Source organism: Lacerta agilis, chromosome 16 (assembly GCF_009819535.1).
Source record: "Lacerta agilis isolate rLacAgi1 chromosome 16, rLacAgi1.pri, whole genome shotgun sequence".
Classification (NCBI taxonomy): Eukaryota; Metazoa; Chordata; class Lepidosauria; order Squamata; family Lacertidae; genus Lacerta; species Lacerta agilis.
The window spans coordinates 30549013-30570373 of NC_046327.1; the positions used below are offsets into that span (position 1 = coordinate 30549013).

Sequence of the window (21361 nt, forward strand, 5' to 3'; positions counted from 1 at the left end):
ATGGCCAATGGCCAAGAACAGGCACCCCCAAACTGCAGCCCTCCAGATGTTTTGGCCTACAACTCCCATGATCCCTAGCTAACAGGACCAGTGGTCAGGGGTGACGGGAATTGTAGTCCAAAACATCTGGAGGGCCAAAGTTTGTGGGTGCCTGGCCAAGAATGAGGGGAGTTGTAGTTTAGTAACATCTGGAGGGCCAAAGGTTCCCCACACCTGCTCTACATACTTATCCCTGGCAGAAGAGCTCATGGTCTGGCAAGTTTCAGGTGTGGGGTGGAGGTACCTTACCAAGCCAAGGCTTCAAGAAGCCATAGAAGAGTTTGTCTTTGGGAGCAACAGCAGCTGCAGGGAAGAGAAAAAGAAAAATGCATTCACTCTAGTCCTCTCTTTTTAAAAAGTTCAAATCTCCAGACTTTTAAAGAATTTGGGCATACAATTATTATGATGTTTCTTTATATCCTACTTCACCCCCTCCCCCCGCAAGACCGTGACTCAAGGTGGCTTACATAAATTAAAACAATAAAAATACTTAAAGTGTTTTCCGGGGCACCTCCACTGGGGAGTGGAGCAAGGGAACTGGAACGCCTTCTGCCTAGGAAGGGGCCATCCCACCCCCCAGATATTTGCATCTGCATCAGGCTAGAAGCCCAGAATGGGCGCACTTGCAGGGAAGTTCACTGAGGCCAAGCAGCCACAAAAATGAAATTATCATCAGATTAAAATTAAATTAAATAAAGCAAAAGAAGCACTGCAAATGCAGCACAGACTTACATTTGGCATGCTTTTGTTTTGTTGGAGAGGTGCTGTAGTTGTTTTTATTCTCTTTACAAAAATCAACTTTTCCCTACAGAACTCCGCCCCGAGAACATGCAGGGAGCATCCTTGGACTGATGCAGCCGTGCTCAGGTCCCATAATCTGCATAGCGCCCTTCAACGCACTTTACAAAACCTTCCCTCTCCCATCTCAATTAAAGCAAAATTAATCGCGCAGCATTACATTTTGAGCCCACAAATTAGTAGAAGCAGAGCATGAATATACACATACACTTGCACACTCCAGCTAAGGCAGGGTCTTATGCGGCTTTCTCATTTCCCTGACAGAGAAGGGAGACGCAGACCCGGTTTTCACGTTATTTGTTTAGGCTTACTACGATTTACGAGTGTGGGGGGTGTTAGGGGAGGAGGAGTAGCAGCTCTGCTGAGGGACACGTCCTGCTCCTTCAGGGGCAGTTTGTCCACCTTTGGTCCCCACCCTGCACTCGGCTCTCACCTGTGGCTCCTAGAAGGTGTCGGTGTGACAGCGGCCACGCCCCGGGAATGGCTTTGATTGGCCAGCTAAACCAGGTGAGGGTAGCCGACATAGCTGTCAAGTTTCGGATTTGAAAATAAGGGATCTGCAGTCTCACCTATCCCGGGAACAGTCACATGTCAGTGGTGGGCGGAGCCAGAAGCAAAGGAAGCCAGGCTCCACCTGCCAGCTAACCCTATTGGCTGGCTGAGGGGCTCGGAGGCAATGGATAGGGGCTGATGCAGGGGGAGGAATACACTCCCCTGTAAGCACGGGAAATGGCTCCCACTTGCTTTGAGGGCTGAGGCTTTTCTCTCCAAGTAGGCGAGGTCTTCCCACCCAGTCCCTGGCCAGCAGGGGAGGAGCTGCTTCCATTAAAAACGGGAAATTTAAGGGAAATAAAAAATAAGGGAGAATTTAAGGGAAATAAAAAATAAGGGAGAGCAGCTTGAAATAAGGGAGAATCCCGGGGAAAACGGGATACTTGACAGCACTGGTAGCCGATGGGTCTCAAACCCTCGGTGAGTTTGGGACTTCCTCTGCATGCAAAGACAGGCTCTGGCAGATTGAGCGGACAAAACCAGTAGTGCGTCCAATGGTCAACAAGACGGTTTCTGCACATCTTCTAGAGGCAAGTGAGGGGCAGGTGGGGCTTGTCAACCTGGAAAGGTGGTCCATGTAGGAGAAGGAAAACTCTGATCCGAACCTGCACTGCTTTTGCAGGATCTATTAGGGAGAAGAAATGGCTACGGAGTCAACCCTACACAAATCCAAAGTAGAGTCCCTAAGTGTTGTGATATTATGACGTGACGAGCTGCGAACGCTGCAGCAAGGTCACAAGACTCAAGAGTCATGTTTCCTCTCTGTGGGAATTACACTGGGCATACCAGCTCCCACACATGTGATGTCATTGTAATTACTGTTGTACACTTTACTTTCAGTTCTGCATCAGGAGGTGCAAGATGCTTTAAGACACAGCTCTGAATTATGAGCTGCTACGCAGATATATATATTCTGCTCTAATTCTACAATAAAGTAGATCTTAGCTAAATGGCTGTTGTGTGTGTTGTTTTCAAGCTGGGAACAACCGCATATTACATTGTGCCCCTGGACTCTAGAAGCCAGAGGGCACAGAAGCTTCGTCCGCCTTGGGGTCAGTCTCTCAACTTGCCCCCGCGGGAAGTTTTCATAACATTGGTAGCAGTTGGATGGTTTCCGCACATCAGGCAGAAGACATCAGAGGTCCGCGTTAATTGGACTGTGAGTAGTACCGGACTGATTTACGACGCAATAAACCTCAGAAGGCTAGGTTTGTTTGCTTAAATTGCTTTCTGAAGACAGAGAGTGAAAAGCCTGCTTTTTCGCCACTATGGCAAAGGATAGCAAGCAGAGCAGCAGCTCCAAATGTCCAATGCTTACTGGACAAAATTACCAGTCATGGTTTTGAATAGCCTTCATGCCGGTTATAGTGCTATTACATCACAGCTAGGTGCCCTGGATGCTCAAAACTTAACCGTTGCCAGAGTCTTCTCAACTTTGCTAAATGAGCAAGATCGTTGTGCTGCTCAAAATGAGGCTAATGGAAGGGGGAGTGAAGCAAGAGCGTCCTCAACCCCACCTAGTGGTCCAACTGAGCATGTGCAAGCTCTTAAAGTCATACGCTGCACAAACTGTGGAATGAGAGGACACAGTTTCCAGACCTGCAGAAAGCCCAAGCCGGTGGATCTACAGGCAAGGCGCAAGCCAAAGTCTACAAAGGGTGCACAGTGGCATTGCTTACACAAGGCGTGCAGGAGCAGCATACTGACTTAGCGTGGGTTATAGACTCAGCTTGTTCGCACCACATTACCGCAAACAAACGTTTGTTTAAGACTTTTGAGAAGCAAGAATCCACCGTGTCGCAGGTGAGTGGAACACACCTGAAATCGACTGGAGTTGGAACTGTTTATCTTCATAGTCTCCAGCTGTCTATCAGCAACGTGCTATATGTCCCAGAAATTGCCTACAATCTGCTAAGTGCATCGCAGCTTACCGAGAAGGACTGCGAGCTCAGACTACGCAAAGGACTGTGCACAATTTTTAAGGATGGAGAAGCTATCTTTACAGCTCAGAAGAACAAAGATGGACTATTCTCACTGTCGTTTGAATCTACTGACTGTTGTTATGATGTTGTTGACTCTTATTTTGCAGGTGCTGCTAAGTCCAAGGAGACTACCAAACAGCCACGCAGAGAAAAGGTCACAAAATGTTTCCAGCAGGTTTCTGCTGATGTAATAGGACTTCTGCTACAATCTAGAGGCGGAGCTACCTGTTATTTATTGCTGTCTGATCATTTCTATAAATTCTCTTGGATTTACACATTGAAAAGTCCGCAGCAAGTCTTCGCCAAGTTCACTGAATTTTGTGCTAAGATAGATTTCATGCATGATGGCAAAATTGAATGTTTGTATACTAATCAATTACCAGTGTTTGATTCACAGGAGTTCAAGGACTTTCTAAGTCAACATTGCATTCGGCACAAAGTTGCTGTCAGCCAATCATCATGGAACAAAGATTTGTGTGTTAAAATTAACACAATATTACGTGAGGGTATGCAGGCGCAATTGCTAAGTGCAAAGCTGTCTGACCAGAATTGGGCTGAAAGCCTATCTGCCTTCACTTATGCATGGGTCAGGAGTATTCCAAAAGGAATGGAATGCTCACCTTATGAGATACTGTTTAACAGAAAACCTTCTGTTAAGCATCTTAAGGTTTTTGGTTCTCAGATGTGGGTGGAATCACTTGAAGGTGCAACCATCCAAGGCATCTTTATGGGCTATGAGAAAGGTCAATACAGAATTCTATTGCCTTCCTCAAACACAGTAATTCTTACTCAGGAGGTAGAATTTACTGTAAAGCCGGAGACACAGGTTCTCCAAAGCTTTCCCATTGATGTCAATACATATGAGGACACTGACACCAGCAGTAGCAGTGCAAGCTCAACCACGGCTAGTTCCGACACAGGTGAAACTGTCATTGAGAGAGGAGCTCATGATAGTACCAGGCCATCAACAGATGATGATGTGCTAGGATCTTTAGAGCCACTGTTTACGATTGGTAAAGTTTCTCCAAAAAGTCCTGTTCAGGAGAAACTCAGCAAAGAGCATCTACATCTTGTGCGTAGATCTGAGAGAGTAACAAAGGGTCAGGCGCCCAAACGTTACTCCAAAGAGTTTGCAATCTCAGCTGTTGCAAATGTAGCTGTAGTTTGCGCTCAAAACAGAGACACTCAGGCTCACCTCACAGATGTGAGAAAGCCACAGCAACAGGTTGCAAAGTTCAACACTGTTTCTGCCAACACACACAGAGCAAGTGCTCTGGTCCCCTGGAGAGTTGGTTATCAAAGGCTTCAACTGGTAGAACCAGTCTCAGAGAGTTCCAAGGGTGGAACAAAGACATCAGATTCATACTGTGTATATGATAACTGTTTGTTTACTTCTGTTAATAATGCCTTAACTTTCGCCGCTCTTACATTGTCTAATATCGGGGGAGGATGTTGTGATATTATGACGTGACGAGCTGCGAACGCTGCAGCAAGGTCACAAGACTCAAGAGTCATGTTTCCTCTCTGTGGGAATTACACTGGGCATACCAGCTCCCACACATGTGATGTCATTGTAATTACTGTTGTACACTTTACTTTCAGTTCTGCATCAGGAGGTGCAAGATGCTTTAAGACACAGCTCTGAATTATGAGCTGCTACGCAGATATATATATTCTGCTCTAATTCTACAATAAAGTAGATCTTAGCTAAATGGCTGTTGTGTGTGTTGTTTTCAAGCTGGGAACAACCGCATATTACATTGTGCCCCTGGACTCTAGAAGCCAGAGGGCACAGAAGCTTCGTCCGCCTTGGGGTCAGTCTCTCAACTTGCCCCCGCGGGAAGTTTTCATAACACTAAGATGGTTGGATGGCACCTCATATGCCTCCTTCTGGCAGCTCCGGCAGCCAAGCTGGTGCCAAACGTCCTGCTCTGCTTTCCTTTGGACCACATCAGTGAGGCCGAGAGGGGAGTCTTGTTGACTGGGCAGCCCAGGACCTCCATGCACATTGCTTAGGCTTGCGCACTGCAGAGGTCCCTTTGGTGCTGCCAATGCAGGGGTCTGACTTCAGCCCCCGGAAGCGCACTCCATTGTCTGTCGAGAAAGACAGAGGCCAACAGCAACAAACCCAGCTCGGCAGACTCATCATAAATTGTTTTCTGCCAACAAACTGTGGTGGAGAGCCATAATTTGGTGTTAGCTTATGAACCATGGTACGCTTGGGCGTTATGTCTGAACCAGATAATCCTGCTTGGTCCAATCCTGTTTGGCCAGCCCACTGCAGACAGTCGCCGGGGCACAAAAACCCAATGCAAGAGCAGATGGAAGAACAGAGCAAGCTTTGGAGAAACAAGTCAGAGCTTGTTTGCTTCTCCCTGGCAAAATTCATGGTTTGCTCAACAAACCATGGTGAAACAGGGCTTCCGAAAAGCATCCAACCATCTCCCTTTGCAATGATGAGTGGAAGAGTCCCTCTGACAAAGCCATGCTGCGCATTCACCAAACAGCTTCCGACAATTGACCGCCCATTGTAATTACACAGAATGCATGATTGGTTCTACAACTGCCCAAGGCTCCAGAAAGAAAATATTATGGAAGGCATCTCCATTGGTTATTGATAAATCCACAACCACTTGATTATCATTTTGCATTTATGGCCATGCATGAACACTACTGCAAATGCGGCAGTTTCCCGAGGCTTCTTGCTGTGGAATATTCCGAATGCGTGTGTTTGTTGTGCGACTCACTATATTTCCTCTTATTCTTCACATAAAAGAATTGCTCCCTACATCATCGCCAGCTCTCCACGTTAATTTCTCTCCCCCCCCCAACAATAAAGTCACATGTCTAAGATGGCAGTCTGAAGGTCAAAACTTGAACTATGCAGACAGGCATGGTGCAAGTTGTCAGTGGCTCACATTGAATTCTATGGACTGAAGCAGATAAGCTGCTTTGAAAATAGGGATGTTCGGTGCTATTTTTCTAGAAAAAGAGGTGCCAGAACTCACCAGGAACACCTCCCCCGTTTTCTTAGAATGGCAATGCTGACAGAACTGAGTTGTTATTTTAAAAAAATAATTATTTATACTTTTCAGATATATACATTTCACTGATTTTACAATCATTTTGACATTTTAAAACTTGACTTCCTTCCCCCTCTTTCTGCGGTTCCTTAAATTTATTTTTAATACCTTCTGCATATCCAAATTTACTTAACTTACTCATTTATTTATCTCCTTTAAATATATAGGTAAAGGTAAAGGGTCCCCTGACCATTAGGTCCAGTCGTGGATGACTCTGGGGTTGCGGCGCTCATCTCACTTTACTGGCCGAGGGAGCCAGCGTACAGCTTCCGGGTCATGTGGCCAGCATGACAAAGCCACTTCTGGCGAACCAGAGCAGCGCAAGGAAACGCCATTTACCTTCCTGCCAGAGCGATAACTATTTATCTACTTGCACTTTGATGTGCTGTCGAACTGCTAGGTTGGCAGGAGCAGGGACCGAGCAACGGGAGCTCACCCCGTCGCAGGGATTCAAACCGCTGACCTTCTGATCGACAAGCCCTAGGCTCTGTGGTTTAACCCACAGCGCCACCCGGTATAAATATATACCAGTACTCTTATGTAACTGCAGGTTATTACAATAAACCTGCCAGTGTTTTTATTGTTTACAATTTATCTGTAAAAATTCAACAAACCATTTCCATTCTTTTATATATAAACAAGCTTGTTATCTTGATTTTTTATCCTTTTGGTAAGTTTCATCATTTCTGCATATTCCATAAGTTTTTGTATCCATTCTTCCTTGAGTTCTGGTGAGTTCCAGCTGAAAAAAAAGCCCCGGGGACATCCTATTCCATAGTCTCCAAAATTTTCCCAATGAAAATAGGGATGCCATAAGGAAAAGCGGGACATTTCGGGATCAAATCAGAAACTGGGACGGCTTCTGTAAATCTGGGACTGTCCCTGGAAATTAGGGGCGCTTGGAGGGTCTGAGATAAATGTAGGCTAGTTGGAGGCAGCAATGCTTCTAAATGCCTGTTGCTGGAAGGCAGAATGTTGGACTAGGTTGCCCACTGGCCTGATCCAGCAGGCCCGCTGCATGGCTTCAGCTTCGTGCCCTAAGGAACGTCCTTTACACATGCCCACTTTCTCTGCCAGTGCCACAATCTACCTTTTTCCCGGAGCACAGGACCGATGGTATCTGGATGGAAAAGCCTCAGAATTGGAACCCAGGGCCCAAACCACCAGACACAGATTTGCCCGTACTGGGCAGTCAGCTGCGCGGCATCCTGCAGCCCTTCCTCGGTGCTTCGTGCCTAGGACAAGGATTGGGTTAGCAGAGACGCCAGCTCATCCTGCTCCCCAAGAGCCGAAACAATTTTATTTAAAAAAAAAAAATCCTTCCAGTAGCACCTTAGAAAGAAACTAAATTTGTTATTGGTATGAGCTTTCGTGTGCATGCACACTTCTTCAGCCGTGTGAGTAAATAAGCCTGCAAAGGTTGCTAGCCTGCAAAGAAACAGTTAGTTAAGAGTCCTGAGGTCAGAGAGCCCCAGCTTGTCGCATTTCGGTTGTAGGTACAGTGGGGAGATGGCACACTCCATGCTCTGTCCACCAACTCATTCACTCGCTTGTGTGTAATTCCTTGTCACCCGCGGCTACCGAATAATTCAGGGGTCAGCAACCCTTTTCAGCCGTGGGCCGGTCCACCGTCCCTCTGACCATGTGGTGGGCCGGACTATATTTTTTGGTGGGAATGAACGAATTCCTATGCCCCACAAATAACCCAGAGATGCATTTTAAATAAAAGTACACATTCTACTCATGTAAAAACACCAGGCAGGCCCCACAAATAACCCAGAGATGCATTTTAAATAAAAGGACACATTGTACTCATGTAAAAACACGCTGATTCCCGGACTGCCTGCAGGCTGGATTGAGAAGGTGATTGGGCCACATTTGGCCCACGGACCTTAGGTTGCCTACTCCTGGACTAATTACAAGTCCCAAGCCTTCCTGGAATGGAAGCGATATTAACTCTGTCCATGTGCCGGGGGTAAAATGGCAGCCCGCCAGAAGAGCTAAGCAAACAAAGAAGGAAAGACAAAATGCAATATACTAGAGCTCTCCATTCTCAACCTTGGGTCTCCAGATATTATTGAACTACAACTCCCGTTATATCTGACAGTAATTCTACTACTCCTGACCACTGGCCATGCCTTAAAAGCCTTAAATGGACTTCCGGGTGGTGGCTCCGTTATGGCGGATAGAGGAACTTTCTGCTGAACGTTTCCCAGCGCTTTGAAGATAGAGGGTAACGCGAGGGCGTCGCGAAACCTCTTAAAAACCTCAGATCGAGCGTTCTGAGGACCGGTGGGCTCCCTTTGGCAACTCCCCTGCTCCCCGGTAAGCTCTGGAATGAGCCCCGAGAGAGAGCAGGGTCGGAGGCGCGGGAGCTGTGGATTACATTCGCTTCCTTCAAGTGCGCGAAGCCCTGAATCCGGCAAGCGGCAGCCGTCAATTTCTCCAGACCGGTTTGGTGCCGAGTCAATGGCGGACGGGAGTCCGACGGCTCCGTCCTCCGTTAGGCGATAGGGATCTCCGTGCCTGCGCCACGGGTCCCTTAAAGCCACGGGAAGAGCGTCCCGTGGACCGACGGCTTCGTGGGTCCCAGACGTGCTGTCTCCGCTCCTGATTGACCCTCGTAAGGGGGAAAACCAGGCGAGCGGAGCCCCAGCACGGGACTGAAGAAGCGATTGCCTGCGGAGGATCAAAGCAGCGATCCCGCCAGACCTGAGCACCCGGCACTTCCTACACAGAAACTTCCAAAGAAACTCTGTAAGTTAAATATTGGATTATTTTACAAGTTTAAAGAGCACTGCTTGCAGAGGAAACTGCAAAAGGAAGCCTGTTCCCTTTGAACTGTTTGCGCGAGCTTGGTAGCGCTAAAAGATCAAAGCCGCGACTAACGGGAAAGTTTTGCGAACTCTGCCAAACTTTTTAAAAGTTGATTAAAAGTTGCTTAAAGGATGTTTAAAGACTTAAAAACAGTTGATATGGCAAAAGAAGATGCCCCTCACCCTCTGGATTAGGATTCCGGGTCAGTAGCGGGCTGTGATATATTGTTGCCATTTTTTCTTTGTTGGTGTTTCAGTGACTGTTTACCAGTGGAGACATTTTGACTTCTTTGTAACCAGATACAAGCTACTTTATGGACTTTGGTGGTAACACTGCAAGTTAGAAACTGTTACTGACTTGGGCTACATGAAAATAAACCCTTCTTGGCTCTAAGGAACTTATATTTTGAAAAATTTAAACTCTTTGCCTAAAAGCTGGATTTTTGGGACTGGTGTGGGCTCCTGGCTCAGCAGGCTCTTTGTTCTCAGAACTGAGCTGCTGGCCACCTGGTGTTTACTTTTGGGACTGTTGGCCTTCTGCTGTGAATGTCTGAGATTGTTACCACAGCAACTGGAGTGACCTTGAGATTACAATTGCAGAGCCCACAGGAGATGGACACTAGATCAAAAACAGCTGGCTCTAGCTCTGCACAAAAAAGAGGCTCTGTTTCCCTAACTCTACAGGAACAAATGGAGAAATTGGTTGTTAGCGTGGCAGAAATTGCAGCAGGATTGAAAAGCGTCACTGAAGGGTTGAAGCAAACACAAGATCAAGTTTCATCAGGAAATTCAGCAGTGAACTCTGCAATAGAAAAATTACAAGCTGATATAAAAGCTGATATTAAAAATTCTACGCAGACCCTGGAAAAATCAATTGGGCAAATTGAGGAGAACGTAAGGAAGAATAGAGAAGAAATTAATAGAATTGGGCAGGAGGTGACCACCCTGAAAAAGGACTCTGAGGAAATCAAAGTGGTCAAAGAAAAAATAAAAAAGGTGGAGGAAAAATTGGACAATTTAGATTTGGAGCAGATAGAGAATATTGGAACACGTCAGAGAACTGTTGAAGAGTCTCTCGCTTTTCTGCAACTACATCAGAGAGAGGGTAACATCCGTCTAAGGGGTCTTCCAGAATTGGAAGGGGAAGACCTAAAAGCTTATATGTGAAGCAATTTTCAGTATATTGGGAGCTAGAAGAAGTTAACGTCTCAGCGCGCATAGTGAAGGCCTTCAGATTTGGTCCAAGAGGTTCCAGAGGAAAGAAAAGCAACAAAACAGTCAGTGACTGTTTGATTGTGTTACACGATCGACACGATAGGGACTTTTTTCTGGACTTGCATTATAGAAACAACCTGGTGGTAGAGCAGAATAAAGTAATTTTTTATAAGGACATCCCCAGATTTTTCCTGGACAAAAGAGTTCCTTACAACGACTTGGTGACCGAGCTTAGAAAAAGAAAAATCCCCTTCAGTTGGGAATTTCCAGAAGGCCTGGCATTTACGTTCGAAGGAAAAAAGATAAGAATAAGGTCCTTGGCGGAGAAGCAAAAGTTTTTGGACAAGCATCAGGAACAATTTAAAGGCACACCACTCGACCCAGCACAACTCTACAGGTTCCCAGCGGAATTTCCACCACCGCCGGGACTACCAAGTTTACCAGGACCAAGCCAGGATCCAGAGAAAGATAAGAAAGGAGAAGCAACTGGAGGAGAAGAATAAAGAAAGGAAAATGGCGCTCAAGCTAATGACATGGAATGTCCGGGGATTGAATCAGAGACCAAAGAGACGCAGAGTGTTTTACAGCATAGAAAAGAAGAATTTGGACATAATTTGCTTACAGGAAACCCACATAACCCGACGTCATAGAAGATTATTACAGAACAAAAAATTAGGCCAAGAGTTTATATCATCGGATAAGGTCAAGAAGAGAGGAGTAGTGATATACGCAAAGGAGAAATATAGCCCAAGACAGCTTTTTAAAGATGAAGAAGGGAGATACATCGCAATTGAAATAAAGGTACAAGGCGAAAAAATTTTGATTCTGGGACTTTATGCACCAAATGATGGAAAGTCAATTTTTTACAAGAAAATACATGATCTGCTGTTGGACTATTTGGATTACAAATTAGTTTGCCTTGGAGATTTTAATGGTGCAGTTTCCACATTAATGGACAGATCTCAAAGAACTAAATTAACGAATGATGGGAAACTCCCAAAGACCTTTTTTGAAATGGTGGATAATTTGAATTTGGTGGACTCTTGGAGATTAAAAAATCCCACAGATACAGAGGCAACTTACTTCAGTGAACCTCAGCAGTCATGGTCGAGGATAGATTATATCTGGATTTCGAACGAATTGGCTCCCAAAAATACAAAAGGCAGAAATTGGTCCTAAAACGCTTTCAGACCACAATCCGGTACAGGTAAATTTAAAAATGGTTTCCAAGGATTCTTTAGATGGAGAATGGATGATGCGTTGATGAGAGACACCAAGCTAGTAGAAAGAGCGGTGAAAAAGATGAAAGAATATTTTCAGATAAATTGGAATTCCGAAGTGGAGAAAAGAACTGCCTGGGATGCAAGTAAAGCGGTAATGAGAGGATTCCTTATTAGTGAAAAAGCAAAAGAAGAAGAAACAACAAAATGCAGAAATGGAGAGATTGTTGAAATTAATCAAAGAAAAAGAAAAAGAATTAAGAGGACATCCCAGATGTGTTAAAATCCAAAAAGAAATCAAATACTTGCAATCCCAATATGCCAACATAATGAATCAGGATATAGAATGGAAAGTGAAAATGATGAAACAAAGAACATTCGAATCTGCTAATAAGTGTGGAAAACTACTAGCCTGGCAATTAAAGAAAAGACAAAAGGCAAATGTCATCAATAATTTGGTAGTAATGGAAAAAATGTGGAGAAACCGGAGGAAATCAGATGGTGTTTTCAAAGATTCTATAAGCAACTGTACAAGGAGGAGAAGATAGATGAAGCAGAAATAGACCGATTTCTGGAAAAGAACGGATTGCAAAAGGTCCCAGAGGAAAAATTAGTTACCCTCAACCACCCAATATCGACACAGGAGATTGAAGATGCAATAAACAACATGCAATTAGGGAAGGCTCCAGGATCACGGATGGATTAACAGCAAAATATTATAAGACATTTGAAGGATTGGCTATCGCAGCCGTTAAGAGAAATTTGCAACAAAATACTAGAAGGAGATAGGGCACCAGAGACGTGGAAAGAAGCCTTTATCACACTGATTTCAAAACCAGATACTGATAAGACTCAAATGAAAACTATCGTCCAATATCCCTTTTGAACGTGGACTATAAATTTTCGCAAACGTTTTGGCTACAAGGTTGAAAAGAGTGTTGAAAGACTATATACCTAGAGACCAAGCAGGTTTCTTGCCAGGAAGACAAATTAGTAATAATACGAGAATTATTGTGGATATTTAGAAAAACTGGAGAGAGACATAAACAAGATGCGGCACTACTATTTGTTGATGCAGAGAAAGCATTCGATAAAGTATCTTGGACATTTATGAAAAAGAACTTGGAAAAGATGGGAGTTGGTGAAAAATTCTTGAATGGCATTAAGGCCATTTACACAGAACAAAGAGCAAAAGTAATAGTAAACAGTGTGATATCGGAGGAGTTTGAAGTTGAGAAGGGAACAAGACAAGGGTGCCCTCTCTCCCCTTTACTTTTTATTACGGTCCTGGAAGTCCTCCTAAATATGATACGAAAGGATAAACAGATAAAAGGAATTCGAGTGGGAGAGAAAGAATACAAACTACGCGCCTTTGCAGACGATCTGATGTTATCCCTGCAGGAACCGGAAAGCAGTGTCCCCAGAGCCTTGGAAATAATTGAACAATTTGGACTGGTAGCTGGTTTCAAATTAAATAAGCAGAAAACCAAAGTTTTAGGGAAAAATTTGAGTGCAGAACAAATTCAAAGAATACAGGAAGGCACTGGCCTCAATTTTGCTAAAACAGTAAAATATCTAGGTATCAATCTCACAACCAAGAATTTGAACCTGTACAAGGACAATTACGAAAAACTGTGGATGGAAATAAAGAAAGATATGGAGACATGGACAAGATTGAAATTGTCGTTGATGGGAAGAATAGCTGTGATAAAAATGAATGTCCTACCAAGGATGCTGTTTTTATTCCAAGCCATACCAATTTTGGATAGACTGGACTGCTTTAAGAAATGGCAAAAGGACTTATCAAAGTTTATATGGCAGGGCAAAAAGCCAAGAATAAAGTTTAAGATTCTAACAGACTCTAAAGAGAGAGGAGGCTTTGCCCTGCCGGACTTAAGACTCTACTTTGAAGCAGCGGCCTTTTGCTGGTTAAAGGATTGGTTTAAACTAGAGAACGTTGATGTGTTGGACTTGGAAGGACATGACAATATGTTTGGGTGGCATGCATACCTTTGGTATGACAAGGTTAAGATCCACAGAACTTTTAAGTCTCATATAGTTAGAAAATCCCTGTATCAGGTCTGGATTAGATATAAAGACTTGCTAGAGAGAAAGACTCCTAGATGGATTTCTCCAGTGGAGGCCAAAGCCTATAAGAGACCGAACATGTCTGCAAATTGGTTAAGATATATGGACATATTGCAGCAGGAAGGGGACTCTTTTAAGCTAAAAAGCTACGATCAGGTGAAAAGTCAGGTCCCCGACTGGCTGCACTATTATCAGGTATACGAAACATTCAAAATGGACAAAAAAGTTGGTTTTCAAGTAGAAAAATCAAACTGGAAACAGAACTGATAGAATCGAACTTTAAGAATCTTTCCAAAATGTATAATCTTTTGCTAGAGTGGCATACGAAAGATGAATTGGTTAAATCGTCAATGATAGATTGGGCGAAAGATGTAGGACATAATATTATGATGGAGGACTGGGAGAGATTGTGGCAGAAAGGTATCAAATTTACTGCTTGTAATGGTTTAAGAGAAAACATAATGAAAATGGTTTATAGATGGTATTTGACACCAGTTAAGATAGCTAAGATGAACACCAAAATGTCAGATGTATGTTGGAAATGTAAACATGCGAAAGGTACCTTTTTTCATATGTGGTGGTTGTGCCCAGCGGTAAATGCTTTCTGGGATAAGATTTATAACGAGCTTAAGAAGGTAATGAAGGTTACCTTTTGTAAGAAACCAGAGGCATTTCTTCTGAGCATAACCAACGAAGAGATACCCAGTCAGGATAGAGTGTTTTTTATGTATGCCACTACAGCAGCTAGAATTTTATTGGCAAGAACATGGAAAGGTGAAGAGATACCAACGGTGGAAGAATGGCAGATGAAGATGATGGAGTATATGGAACTCGCAAAACTGACAGCCGGAATCCGGGACCAGAGGGAGGAGAAGGTGTCACAGGATTGGAAGAAATTTAAAGACTATTTAGTTAAATCAGTTAAATTGAATATTTGAGCAGAATTAAATAGAAGATTGGCTTTAGTAGGTTTATGTTAGATAAAATTGCTAGGAAGATATTTTTTGTGTGAAAGATCTATTTGTTAGAAAATAAGTTAAGATATGGTATTTAAGTTATGATTTATATGCGATTAGGTATACGATTAAGTAAAGTTAAGCGCATTAAAAATTGGGCAAATGTTAATAGAACAAGATACAAAGCTACCCAGAAGTTATATATGATTTTGAAGACAGTGGAGGGAATGGGGGAAGTCCCAAAACAAAGAAGATAGTACCAAGAAAAGTAAGAGGATAAGTGTTAGTTAAAAGGTTTGTATATGCTTTCTTTTTATTGTAATTGTTTGATTGTGTTATGTATTATGTTTTGTATGTTAATGTTGGTGTTTATGTTATGTTTTTCTTTTGTCTTAATAGAAATAATAAAATCTTATAAAAAAAAAAAACAATTTCTCCAGACCAAAAAGAGGAGTTGGACAATTGTGAGTAAAAAGCTAAATTAAGAATTAAAGACTATTTGGAAGCGGAAGGGACCTAAATTCAGAGGACCGCCAATACCTCAAGGACCGCCATTCCCCATATGAACCCACCAAGACATTGCGATCATCCTCTGAGGCCCTTCTTTGTGGGCCACCTGCCAATAGGTCCAGAGGGTGATAACACAAGATCGGGCCTTTTCTGCAGTGGCTCCTCACTTGAGGAATGCTCTCCCCAGGGAGACTCACCTAGAACCTTCATTGCATATCTTTAGGCACTAGGCGAAAATGTTCCTCTTCTCCCAGGCCTTTGGTTAAAAAAACTTATGTGTCAGGGTTGAGCCAGATGAGGGGAGTGGTGGCAAGCCTCCCCTGGTGAGGCTGCACCCACGGAAAACCTGGGGAAATGGAGGAGTTCATACCTGGAGAAGACTGGTGGCAGCACTCCTCGGAAGAGGAAGAGTCAGATGGAGAGGGGGAAAGACCAGAACAGGAGGAGGAGGAAGTCGAGCCAGAATCAGGCCCTTGTGAGGAGAGAAACAGCCCTTCCCCTCCTCCCTTCTCAGCTGTAGAGCGTAGAGCTGAGAGACGCAGGGAACAATTAGAGGCAGCTGCAACTCGTAAGAGACGTGGTTGCAGGCCAGCTACTTAACAAAGGCTGAATGCTCCCTTCACTAGCACCTGCAACTGACATGCTGAGGGCGTGGTTGCTCTTGCTCGTTCTGTTCCTGACTCCTGGCTTGTTCCTGACCCTCGGCTTGTTCCTGACTCCTGGCTTGCTCCTGACCCTCGGCTTGTTCCTGACCCTCGGCTTGTTCCTGGTTCCTGGCTTTTCCCTGACTGACTTGGCTGGTTCCTGACTTGGACTGTTCTGACTTCGGCTTCTCCTGACCCCATACTGATACCTGACTTCGGCTGGCTTCTGACCCGGACTGTTCGACCTTGGCTTATCTGACTGACTGCTGCGCTACAGCACGCCAACTTGTTGGCGCCCTAACATTATGGCCTTTAAACTATGGTGTGAGTGTGTATATGTTCTTGTCATTGTTTGCTATGCTGTTGTGTATTTCTGTGTTTTTCTGTTATACAGGTACCTCAGGTTACAAACAATTTGTTCCGGAGGTCCGTTCTTAACCTGAAACCATTCTTAACCTGAGGCGCGCTTTCGCTAATGGGGTTTCCCGCTGCCGCCAGGCCGTCACTGTGCGATTTCCGTTCTCATCCTGAGGCAAAGTTCATAACCCAAGGTACTACTTCCGAGTTAGTGGAGTTTGTAACCCAAAGCGTTTGTAACCCAAAGTGTTTGTAACCTGAGGTACCACTGTAGGCTACTGTCAACCACCCTGTGATCCTTGAACGAAGGGCGGCACAGAAATTTCATAAATTACTATAATAATTATTCCTCTTGCAGCTAGATAGAATCACTAACACACACCCTATTCATAGTAATAAAACCATCCTGAAAATCCCCATCAGAAAATGAAAAAAAAAAAAAACACTTGCAGTGTTACATTTATTTTTGCTTGTTTCTTCATTTAAAACATTGCATCCTGCGCTTTCCTTAAGGTGGTCATGTTACTCATTTTAAGTCTGGTTTAAGGATAATCAATCCTAAGGAGGAAGGAGCTGAAGTGTCTATCAATAGTTAGTACTGGACAGCAGACTGAAAGGGCACACCCAGTTCACCCAGTATAGCCTTCGACAAGACGGCGAGATGTCCTGCATTAAATCAATCATTAACAACTTTGCATCTATATATGGAAATCAGTAAATTTTATATGCAATTTTCTGTCCTTTTTTGGGGTGTGTGTGTGTGAAGGGCCGCTCGACCCTTCCTCAACAGATTCCTGGGCGGTAATGAAACCCCTACAAACACAATAAAATTGCCGCGTTAAGGATAATACAAGGCGGCCACTCTAAAATGTCACAAATGAAATGTCCAAGAAAGCGAAACGCCCTAGTCTAGATACAAAACAAGAGTCGAATGTAGGCGCTGGCTGCACTTCTTTAAGCAAGACACGTGCTAATTCATTATTAAATGAATAAAACAAAGTCTTCTGTTTTGTTGTTATTCGGAGCACTTCCAATTGGGAAGGGCGCTGGCCAGCACCTTTTTAATCCCCTGCTTCGGGCAGGAGATATAGAAGCATGATAAAGCTGGACCAACAGGTTAAAGAACAGTTTCTACCCATGGGCCATGAGGCTGCTGAATGGAAGACAGCAACATTGCAGCTGTGGTTTGGGGTTGGCGGTCGTACAACAGCACATAGAGTGTAACAAGGACTGAGAGATTGGGGGGGGGGGCTCGTTTAATCTCACTGTAAACGTGGTACAGTGACAATAAAGTATTTCTATTATTTCTTATTTTAGAGAAGAGCCTCAGCAGATCTCAGCACATGGGCATGCTGGTTTCAGTCACAATTGTATCATGGTTACAAGTTATTGCTGACTTCTCAGTGAGGGGGGAGCACCTCTCATCTCAACGCTGTTTCCTTCACTCCCCCCCCCCCCAGTCAGTTCAGTGCCAGTGTCGAAACTCTGGCCTGAGGTGGGAGGGGAAACCCAACTTCACACCAGCATGAGACCATGTTTTTGGCCAAGGTCCACCTTTCTCTATGGAAACACCATTCATGCCTGGGGAAGATGGCCGCTACTCAATGCTTATGGCCTCTTGGGCCTGCGATAGACTCAGAGTCTTGCCACAATCCACCACCCAGTACCTGAAGCTGTTGCAACTGGCTTGATATAATCAGGATTGAACCAAGGAAATGAACGGTATGAAGGGCCCCATCCACGTCAAAATTCCCCGGGAGTAGGTGGCTACCAGCTCGGAGACTTTGGCCAAACCCTCCTCACAGGGCATAACCTGGAAGCAACAGAGGCAGTGAGGTGTGGGCACAAGCAGAGACCGCGGTGCCATTGGGACAGGATTCTGGAGAGGCTAAGTCCAAGCCCACCGGCCAGCAGAATGAGGAAGAGGGCAACCAAAGGCAGCGGGAAGGCTGACCACATCTGGAATAAGTGAAGTAGAGAGAGGGACCACGTGGGGCCATTGAAGTCCAAGGTCCAGCCACATCTAACGGCATCACTGTGCAAGTGGCAGGACTGCAGGGGAACGAGGCAAAGGGAGGGTTGGATGCTGGCCAGGGTTTGCAACAAGAATAAGAGGAAGAAGTGGCGCTTCATAAAAGGAGCTTGCTGTGGGCTTAGCGCTTGGGCTCTGGCTGCCTGCCATGAGCAGGCATCTCAAGGTCTGGCAAAGCCCTGTTCTTCTCAGTGGGACATGTTCCCACTGGCTGTGTGGGTGACTATACATACAGCAGCTGGTAGGCAGCAATGAGTCCCAAGGCAGCAGCTTTCTCAGAATTCCAGAGTGGTGCTTCAGATTCACTAGAGATGCTACAGAGACAAGAGCATTGGTTAAAGAGGCATTTACTGCCACCCAGCGCTTTTCTTCTAGATAAAATGGCACTGGCACTGTGTACCCTTGATTACCCTCAGAGAAAAGCAGTGTTGCCACCCATCCCTAAGCCCTGGAGAGGATGGGGGATATGAGCAGTGGTGGAGCAAGCCGATTGGGCACCTAGGGTGGCGTGCGCCCAGAGGCGGGGGCCAGCTGCGGCAGGATGCTCCGCGGGGCCTCTGAGCCGCGGGGGCCTCTGCCCTCCTCCCCTCAGCTGCCTTATAATGAGGGGGAGGCGACGGGTGGACTGTTTGGGGCACCGTGGAGCCTGCGGGGTGCCCAAGCCACTGCGTCACTCCCAGGAGAGATGCGTGGCTTGGGCACACTGCAGGTCGCGCGGTGAGTGCCGCCCGCCATTTCGCCACCCCCCTCAGTGGTGACACACGGGGTGGACCACCCCAACTACCCCCCTTCCTCCGCCCCTGGGAATGAGGTTGATGAGTGAATAGGGGTTGATGGGGGGGCAAAGGGCCCCGAGTCTATTAACCTCTGTGGGATAATTTGAGAGAGATACCCATGCCAACAGCCAGGAACGAATGCAAGCAAATGAGGGCTTCTCCGCACTCAGTGTCCGAGTGCTCTTTTTTTCGCCCCACAGCTTTCAAAAACCCTCTCTTTAAAGTAGAAGCACGGCAAAAGGAGGTTATCCACAGGTTGCCATCAGCTCCGATTCAGTGGTAAATAGTGTTTGGTTTTTTTTGCAGGGAAACTCCGGAGTTAAACAAAGAGCGAGAGCACTTGGGCATGGAGCTTTCAAGTGCAGATTGTGGCTGGAAAGTGTGAATAAACCCCAAGCTAGCCTTCTTGGCATGTCCTTGCCATGGGTGCTGCTCTACCCCAGAGTCATCTCTGGGTTCATGCCCAGTCTCATCTTGGCAACTATGCTCCAGGGAAGCCCGGCCTGCTCATTAACAGCTCAGCAAAGACCTCAGCAGCAGCTCCTGCCAAGAAGCTGGCTCCTGAGAGACTTGTACCAGGCCCAGGGCTCACAATGTGCCTTGAAACAGTACCGAGCGCGAGGGGGCGGCGGGAGGGAGAAACAGAGAGGGAGAAAACAGAGGAAGCGCTGCCAAGGTTTGGGGAAAGAAGAGCAAGAAGCCCGCTGGGCAGGGGGCTGAGCGCACATTTTTGGAGCCTTTAAATTCTCCCCGCCCCCCCAAATTAAGGTGACCGGGTCTTGCTGCTATTGGATTTTCAAGGGAGTTGCTGGGAGCAGAAACCTCTGCCTGACTTCTACACGGCTCTGCCATTTCTGTGGCTGGGAGGAAAGCCGCTGAGAGGACGAGCCAAACTGTGGCAGAGCAGAGCTGGGTTCAAATGACCTGCAAGGAGAAAACGCGAGAAAGAGGAAGAGGTGACCGTGGTGGGGATGCGGGGAACATTTGAGCAAGCTGGGAGTGGAAGTTGTTTGTGGGAACAAAGGACCCATTCAATCTGCCCCTGCATCCCACTCTCCCAAGCGGGTTTGTGGCAAGCAAGATCTATTTTCTGAAACAAATGTTTCTCCCCTCCTCACATTCCAGCTAGAGTGCGTTCCAATCTGAATACCGTACATATGCCGTTTAGGCTGGCTATCTCCTCATTTCTGCTTCCCGTTTATAACACAAATGAGTGGATGGATGGATGGATGTGTTCAGACTGAAAGACATTCTTAGAATGTCACAACCAGCCCGCCCTGCAGTTCTGAATTTAGGCAAGACTTCCGAGCCATTGGTACCCAGGTATGGTGGTCTTCATCCCTCACCCACCGCAAGCCCCTCCTTTCCCCTCCCCTCAGCAAAGCTGGAGACCTCCCTCCTTGACCAAGCCCAGCCGCAGCTCCAGAGGCCACACTTACCAGGTTGAGGTGCCCTAGGAGCCAGTTACGACGCGGGGGCTCTGGGAAGCAACGCAATCTCCGGCAGTTAACGTAAAAGCGGTGGCAAATTCCAAACGCGTTCGTAAGCGAACGGAAGAGCAAAGCCAGCAGCAAAAGCCAGAGGCTGGAGACGGCCATGGTCCGGAACAAGGTCTTCTCGAGCGCCAGCTCTCCAGGATCCAGTCGGTGAAGGGCAACATTCTGGAAGAGGGAGGCAGGAGGGACACAGTGTGCTCAGTGGGAGAGGGAGGCTGAGAGCAAGAATTTAAGCAAGCCTCCGCCACCCACAGGATAGGTCACATTGGACTCTCTCCCTTCACATTGGCTCCCCCCCCCCCGAACCCACTTCCCCCTGCCAGACCAGTGCACATTGAAACTGGAGCAGGCGCCCTTTGGCAATGGGCCGAAAAACAAGAAAATTCCACCTTCAGACGGACTCACTTTCCAGTTTCCCTCACGGTGCTGGCAACCCTGAAACTCCCCAAACGGTGGGCAGAATGAAATTCCAATTAGTAATGTGTATCCACCCTCCAGTCTCCCTGGAACATTTTTATTCATTTACTTAAGTTGTCTTGGCGGTTGTGATCAGGGCCAGGAGACCGGCTGGAGCAGGGCTACTTTCCCTTCCACGTTTTTTTTTTTTTTTTTTTTTTTTTGCCTCACTCCAATTCACTTCCATGGGAAAGATAAAAGTGCTTATATCTTTCTTCTGAGAGGGGGGGAAATACCTGGGGGCAATTTTGAGTGCAAAAATACCACAATGGGATATGGTGAAGCTGCTCAGGACTGCAATACCTCAAGGACCGCCTCTTTCCATATGAACCTACCCAGAC

At 45.8% G+C, this 21361-nt stretch overlaps 1 protein-coding gene across 1 annotated transcript in view; it reads right to left on the reverse strand.

Annotated features, from left to right (window-relative positions):
* LOC117060680 (cytochrome P450 4F22) overlaps positions 1-20743 on the reverse strand; it is a 38508-nt gene extending 17765 nt beyond the window's left edge. The window contains 5 exon segments of the mRNA XM_033173103.1: positions 289-342; positions 17928-17964; positions 17966-18073; positions 20508-20698; positions 20701-20743. Coding sequence (XP_033028994.1) covers positions 289-342; positions 17928-17964; positions 17966-18073; positions 20508-20698; positions 20701-20728 — 418 coding nt within the window. The 5' untranslated portion in view covers positions 20729-20743.
* Positions 20744-21361: the final 618 nt, after the last annotated feature.